At 45.5% G+C, this 7,884-nt stretch overlaps 1 protein-coding gene across 1 annotated transcript; it reads left to right on the top strand.

Annotated features, from left to right (window-relative positions):
- The first annotated feature begins 547 nt into the window (after nucleotides 1-547).
- Nucleotides 548-5,494, top strand: LOC115037980 (synaptotagmin-14-like). Its single transcript, XM_029496781.1, has 7 exons — nucleotides 548-1,451; nucleotides 1,615-1,752; nucleotides 2,616-2,878; nucleotides 3,459-3,896; nucleotides 4,183-4,363; nucleotides 4,656-4,712; nucleotides 5,159-5,494. Exons 1-7 carry the CDS (start codon nucleotides 548-550, stop codon nucleotides 5,473-5,475), a joined length of 2,298 nt encoding a protein of 765 aa, XP_029352641.1. The 3' UTR covers nucleotides 5,476-5,494.
- Nucleotides 5,495-7,884: the final 2,390 nt, after the last annotated feature.

Raw genomic sequence — 7,884 nt, 5'->3', positions numbered from 1 at the left:
CAGTGACCCTCCAGGATCGGAGCTGGACACCTCTGACTTACACACGTTAGGATGCTTATTAACTTTGTTGTGGTTCCACAACAATAAAGAAATAACAAAAGTTTTCACGTGAACAGCACGCACACTGATCTTGAGGTCTTAAACAGATCATGAGATATAAAGATAAAACTAACTGCACTCATTTTATATTATTTGAGGTGACACAATTAATTTGTCCATTAATAAAGTTGGAAACTAAAAAAGTCTTCTGATATCCACATAAAGATCTCAGCAAATCACCAGCTAAATACAGCATTGTGACTATCATTAGATGCAAAACAAAAAAAATGGCTTGCCTTTCTGTTATTTGCATACAAATAGCTAAATGTAAAACACAGTGAGGGGTTTGTTGATGAACACAGCCATATTGTTGTGTGTGTCCATGATGTTGGTTTGAGCACACACTGTGATGATCGCACCACACCCTGCTAACAACCACATGTCCGTGTCAGCGCCTCTGATGAGCTAATCTGGTGGTCAGCGTGGAGACGAGCTCCCCAGCTGAGAGATGGCCTTCTTCAAGAGCTTCCAGCAGAACCTTCCATCTGTCAACATTTCCTCCATCCTGGACTCAGTCACCAGCCGCGTGGACGATTTGGCCAACGCCGTCAGTGATGTCACCTACGCTGTCAGCGACCAGCTGACTGAACAGGTCACCACTATCATCAGCAAGGTGCAAGAGGAGGAGGAGGGAGAAAACAGTGGCGGCGGGCAGGGGCCTGGTCAGGCTGCTGCTGCACAGGAGGGAAATGCCGCCAGTAAAAGCATGTGGCAAATGTCTAGAGACTCAGAAACAGGTAACACAGTTTCTAAAAACAACCAGCCCAGTGAATCAGCTGAGGCAGAATACAGTCCGAGCCAGCTGGAGTGGGAATGGAGGGACGGGTGCTGGCGAGTTAAAAAGACAGAGGCTGAGTTAGCAGAGGAAGAGAGGAGGAAAACAGAGGAGAAGGAGCTGCAGGAAAAGAGGGAGCAGAGGATAAAAGAAAGGAGAGAGAAGCAGCGGGAGAGAGAAGCAAAGAGGAATAAGGAGGAAGAGCGAGGGGAGGAAGCTGAGGAGAAGACAGGTGACAGCGGTGGACAAGACAGAGAGGCGAGTGACAGCGGGGGCCAATCAGCTGCTCAGCAGAGAAGTGATGACTGCGATGAAGCTCAAAATCCTCCTGGTTCCAAAAATGAAAGCAGGCAGGAAGAAGATGGAGGGGACGAGATAAAGAGCAGCGAGGAGAGAGACGGGGAGGAGGAGACAGAGCCTGAGCCTTCCAAGATGTCTTTAACTGTGAAAAAGAAAAAGTCTGACAAGAAGAAAGAAAAAGGTGCAAAAGAAGATTCAAAAAAATCGGAAAAAGCCCCAAATGCCAAAAAGAAGGAGAAAGGCAAGAAGAGCAAGAAGAAAAAGAAAGGCAACCAAGGTTAGAGGGTGTGGCTCTTGGATTTCTTTGGATTTCTTCTTCTTCTTCTACCGGAACTCTTCACCTCGCTGAAATCAGAATCTCAGCTCTGGTGCCTCTCGCTTCTTGTGCTCCGCAAGATAAATGTAATGTTTGAGCTGAAGTGTTTGTGTTTTGTGCGCAGAGGGAGTTTTATCAGACAGCGAGGAGGACAGAGGCCCCGAGGCTGTGGCCCAGCAGGACACCGCCTCTGTGTGGAGCAGCAAACGCAAAGAGCTGGCTGAGCAGGGAGGATACAGCAGCGAGGCGTCCAGCGAACAGGGTGGGAAATGGAAGCCACCGTTACACGAAAGCTTTTATGGTTTCATTTACCGTGAAGTGCTACTTTGTGCCTTTAGTGCATTTTGAATTATTTCTTTAACTTGTGTATTTGATTATTATGAAACATATTATGAATTATGATTTCTTCTCACGTGGGGAGCTTCAGCTATATTTGTTTGGGGGTTTCTTAGATCCTCCTAAATTTAAAACCATAGGAGCTCAATATTATGGATAATACTGTATTTGTCTTGTCAGGAGCCACGTAGGAAGATCAGTACCTCTATAAATAAATACAAATATGCATTGAACTGTGAGGCTGCCACCAGCAGAGTGTTACTTTATCTTAACACAAAGACCCAATGTTAATCCCATTTGTTTAAGACACAACACCAAAGTGTAAAACCAGCAGGGGCTTGTGTGCAGCAACAGTCCTCGGCCCAGAGGTGCCAGTGCTGGATGGCTTTATTTATGCTGTGTTAAGATAGTTGCTGGCTGTTTTCACACACACACACACACACACACACTATCGACATTTATGAGACCGATATCAGACAGGTCTGTATCAGTATTTGCCAAAACAGGAATAAGTTTTTTTAACCTACTTTAATTCTAACAAGAAAAAAACACATTATTTATTGATGGATTAAAACATGGAAGGAAGAACTAAGCTATTGAAAACTGATAGTGTTTAAAGTAACAACATGGGTTTGGTAGGATGGACTCACCCACAGTTTAGGAGGTCAACTTGGCTCAGTGGATGGTATGTTGCATATTTAATAAGAACGTCTGCCTGTGCAGTTTGTCTCCGGTGGCATCCTTCCATGTCACATAACTTCTTCTGTATCTGCGTCACTGTCTGAACAGCCAACAGCATCCAGAGGATCAAGGCAGATTCCTCTCTCGCTGAGCTTCAGCCTCCTCCCTACCAGGACAAGGGCCCGGCGGCCTGCGTGTCCTCTCGTTCCCGCTCTGACCGAGGGGTCCGGAGGGGGTCGTCCCCCCCGCAGCGCTGTGACAGCCCCCGCTGCTCCAGTGAGGCCAGCGTGGAGCAGGACACTGAGAGCTACATCAACAAAGGCTGTGAGGAGGACATTCCCAGCGACAGCACTGCTGTTCTCGGACCAGACGTGAGATGACAGTTACCTAACGTGTCTTTAAGCAGAACACAACAGGACAAAGTTTCAGACCTGCACAGGCCTGTAATTCACTGTACACTGAGTATAAAAACAAAAATTATCATGTTAGCTAGCACCAACAAGAATAATAGTTTGTTTATGTTAATTATGTTATGTCTATGTTAATCCAAAACTGTAACTGAATTCCTAATAACTCAGTCCCTCCGTAATTTGTCAATACTGAAGCCACATGACGTCTGACAGGTGATAACAGAAATAGAAACATATTACACATTACTCTGTTTTTCAATGGTCAATAGTGTTGATTGCAAAGATGGAAAACTGTTTAATATCAGATTAAAAAAAACATTTTAAATATACATTTCAAAACATGTTTTATTATTAGGCCTATCTATTTTGTGTAAATATATTTTCTTAACTTTTTGCTGTGAAAATCTGTAAAAAAAACAAAACAAAACAAACTCATAGTTAGTTATTTAAAAATGCGGCTATACGATTAGTGATGGTTCTTTAAGGGTTGTTAGAATGAACCTTTCAGTCTGAAACTGTCCTGCTTCACTCCCGTTGTCAGGATGGCTCTGGTCCTCACCTCCCCTTGGCCTACGAGCCAGAGCCCCTCGCCAAGTACGGCACGCTGGACGTTGCTTTCGAGTACGACTCCAGTGAGCAGTGGTTGGCCGTCACCGTCACCGCGGCGACAGACATCCCTGCCCTCAAACAGACGGGAAACATCTCGTGGCAGGTCCACCTGGTCCTGCTGCCAACCAAGAAGCAGCGAGCCAAGACTGGGGTGCAGAAGGGCCCGTGTCCCGTCTTCACGGAAACATTCAAGTTTTCCAGAGTGGAACAGGACGCTCTGGGGGACTACGCCGTTCGATTCCGCCTATACAGCATCCGGCGGATGAAAAAGGAGAAGGTCCTGGGGGAGAAGGTGTTCTACCTGACGAAGCTCAACCTGCAGGGGAAGATTGCTCTCCCTGTCACCTTGGAGCCTGGCTCTGAACTCACTGTGAGAACACTTTGTGAATTTTGATTTTGCACTATGCACAGCTTTGTCTGTGGGAATGTGATACTGCATTTCTACAACTACAAATACGTCTAGGGCTACTTTATCAGCATTTTCTCTATCTATTGTTACTGTGGTGGCTTAATTATGGTAATAATTCATTATCAGCAATATTGTATTTACCGTAATATAAGACAATGAAATCATTTGAATTGTAATTAGCTTGAACAATGTTCATTGATTAGGATTCTTCAGTGGGAGTAACATCGTGTTGTGTTCCAACTTGCAGGGTTGTGGCTCTCTGGTGAGCGTGTCCCGTTCTGCAGGAGCTCTGTCCTACCGTTCCACCGAAGACTCGTCCTTTCCGGAGATCCTCCTGGGCCTCATCTACAACTCTGCCACTGGGAGGTTATCTGCCGAGGTCATCCAGGGAAGCCACTTCAAAACGACAATGTCCGATAAGCCCGTCAGTGAGTACGAGAGCCGCCATGTTTAGATCAGCATTTAATTCTGGGGCTTTGTGTCGGCGTGGGACAGCAAAATGTTGCCTTGGCTTTAAAAGTCGCACCTGCAAAAACAAACAACACCAACATGGTTTTCTGAATTGATTGATACTGAGCCAATAGCTGCTCATCAGTTTCCCATAAAAGTTGACTTTCTAGTGTGTAATCTTTTCTTTCTGACTGTTGCCTCTCTTTCTCCTTTCTAACTTTGTGTGGTGTGGTGTGTGTGTTTGTGTGTGTGTGTGTGTGCGCGTCACAGATGGTCTGTTTTGTTGTATAAAACACTTCGTAGGGGGGCAGCTTTATATCATGAGAGGTAAGTCACCGCTGAGCTTGAAATCTTATTACTAAAATACCAATTTGGGTCACCAGATAAAGCTGTTGAAGTAAACAATGCTCACATAACTTTACATTTAAGGGCCACAGACTTCACTATGAACACATCTTGGATCCTGGACGGCAGAATCTTTTCATGATTGAATATGACAAGGGACAAGCCAGATAAAATATATTTCAGTCCTGGTTTCCTTTCATACCTTGACTTGGTTTGGAGGCTCCTTAGTCCTGGAAAACGAGATTGTCTGATCTTTCAGGACATCGGCCCGTAACTTGGCTTCTCAAGCTTTTCTAAAGGACACAAAAGGGAAAATGTGCCTGAAGAAAGCTGACTTCAAACCAGTGCTGCAGAAAATTTCACATCTCTATCCTCATGTTCCACCACCTGATGGCACTCTCTCACTGCTCTCCCTCTTCGCCTTTCAGACACCTACGTGAAGCTCACCATGCTGGACTCCAAGGGGAAGGAGATGTCCAAGTGCAAGACAGCCGTGTGCCGCGGCCAGCCCAACCCCACCTACAAGGAGACATTCATGTTCCAGGTGGCGCTCTTCCAGCTGTCCGAGGTGTCTCTGGTGGTGTCGGTGTTCTGCCGCCGGAGCAGCATGAGGCCCAGGGAGAGGCTGGGCTGGGTCTCCCTAGGCCTCAACAGCACCGGCGAGGAGCAGCAGGCTCACTGGACAGAGATGAAGGAGGCGGAGGGACAGCAGGTCTGCCACTGGCACACCCTCACCGACACATAGGGGGAGGACTCATAAGCAATTTCTATTAACAGCATTCCCTGGTGCAGGAAGCACCTTATGAGAGAGGTGTGTGTGTGTGTGTGTGTGTGTGTGTGTGTGTGTGTGTGCGCTCTGCATAGAGATGTGAGGACAGGCCTGGGTTTCCAGTCTTCACTGCCAGAGACTGCATGGATACCCTTTAATCTGAGGCAGACGCACTGACTTTATTGGTGGAGGTGTTAACTGCACTTCCAGCGTTTCCACTGACAGAACGAGGAGTCTGTTCGGCTGAAAAATGAATGACCAGAACAGAACGATGACAGAGCAAAATCTGCATGCACACTCACTGTTTACAGGACAAAAATCAAGACACTACCAAACACCTTCCGTCTCTGAAACTCGGACCAAAGAGCGTGGTCCAGGACTAGCAGACCCCTCCCTGTTTCTTCTGGGCTTCTCTAGACTTCTGCTGTCACCAGCATACCAGACATTTCTCTTTCAGTCACAGCCACTGACAAAAGAGAATGCAATGAAGACTGTTACTAAAGGCCTACAACATGCTGCAACTCTGCTTACAAGCTATGCTTTGTACAGTTTGTTTACATGCACATGACATTATGCAAGATCCATTCATCAGTTTCCACTTTTATGTTTTGGGATTATCGGTCAAAAGGTTTACTGACTTTCTCTCTTTTTAAATCATGGTCTCAGTCCACTATGCATCTGATGCCACGTTAAAGGAGAGGTATGAAACTGTTTCGTGCTCATTGAGAATTACAGAATTGGACACTGTTCTGCATGCCACTGGTATCAAAAAGCAGCTTCCTTTCCTGTGTAATACAGGCTGAGCCTATTTCACCATTCAGCCTTCTGACAGCCCAACCATGTTCATTCATGTAGAAACACGGTGCTTCCCGCTGTGGAGGAATATGCAAAAGGCTGCGCAGTCCAATAAATCTGGCTGTTTGTCTGAGGCATTGCTGATGACAGCTTCAGCTGTGTTTGCTGTGAGGGGAATTGAGGTGGCCCAAAAAAGAGAAGGATTAAAAAAAAAAAAAAAAAAAGCAGGGAAAGGTAAACCATATGTTCCCATTCAAAGTAAATGGACGTGTTGTTAAATGCGATGAAATAAATGAAAGTGACTGTCCAGGAATCTGCTTCTACCTGTGCTGCCTTCATCAAGCAAAGAGCAAATGTTGAGCTTCCATCAGAAAAGTAAAAGTATGAGTCAGAAGATCCCTGAAAAGACAGCTGAGGACACCCACCACACCCATGATTCAGTACAGTGTGAACGCTCTCCCCTGTCTCCTCTCTTTCTCTCAGGGGCGTGGGGCACATTTTTCTTTCCCCTTGTCCTGGTGATGTCAGAATTGAACCCCTCTTCGGGGTTAGGGGCGCTACCCCGCCACTCCTCGTCCCTTTGCCTCTCCTGGCAAAACAAACCGCCACATTTTTATTCCTCATAAGATTATTTCACACAACTGAATGAAAAACAGACGTACAGGACAAATGATTGGCTTCTGATTGCAGAGAAGGGAAAAGCAGCCACTGGAGTGCTTTTTATCACAAGTCGGACTTGCATTTCGTTCTTGACACTATTTGTGCATAACCAGCATTTACGGCCACTAAAAGTGTGACATTTTGGGAGATCAACTTATTCACCGCGCTGCTGAACATGGGGGGGGGGGGACTGTAGTCACTTCTGCTGGCCCAGATAGCTCCACAACCACAATGTTATTTTTACACTTCTCTTTTTATTTTTATTTTATATGCAATGTGTAGAGAGATGAGGTAAATGCTGATGCACGGTGGATTTCATTCACTCTGGATAGAACCAGACTATCGTATCTCTTTATGAGTTCCACATTTAATCCGTAGATGTGAGCCCTGTGCCAGGCTTTTCTTTAAAATAATGTGTCTTGTCAAAGGTTAATTACCTCCAAATAAAATTAAGGTTATAATGTGGCTCATTCAGCTTCAGTTAACTGTCATTAAAAAGGAAGATTTGTTTTACAATTCTCTCTGGATATGGGTCACATCTGGACTAACAGACAGACAAAACCTGCCAGCCAGCACAGTTGTTCTCTAAACCTCACAGTCACTATTTAGATCCTGTGTTGGGTTCGCACTTTGTTGCTGCATAGGGATTATTGCCCCAACAATTTTCAAGCATCTAAGATAATTTCCACCCAGTAATTCTTTACGGCGTCACTTTATACTGCATGTTTAAATAAAGTTCAACACATCATCAAACTACTATAGGGCCATTCAGTGCAGCACTAAATTCTCCTATCATGAGTTGAGCTGCTGCTGCAGACTTTTTTCTGATGGGACAGTTGATGGGTGACAGGAAACGAAGGAGAGCGTGTGAGGAAGGAAATGCAGGAAACGACACCAACTGGAACCTGTTGTGCCGCGCTCTGCTTCACT

This window comes from Echeneis naucrates, chromosome 24, assembly GCF_900963305.1.
Source record: "Echeneis naucrates chromosome 24, fEcheNa1.1, whole genome shotgun sequence".
NCBI classification, from domain to species: domain Eukaryota; kingdom Metazoa; phylum Chordata; class Actinopteri; order Carangiformes; family Echeneidae; genus Echeneis; species Echeneis naucrates.
This window is presented reverse-complemented; position numbering and strand designations above follow the sequence as displayed.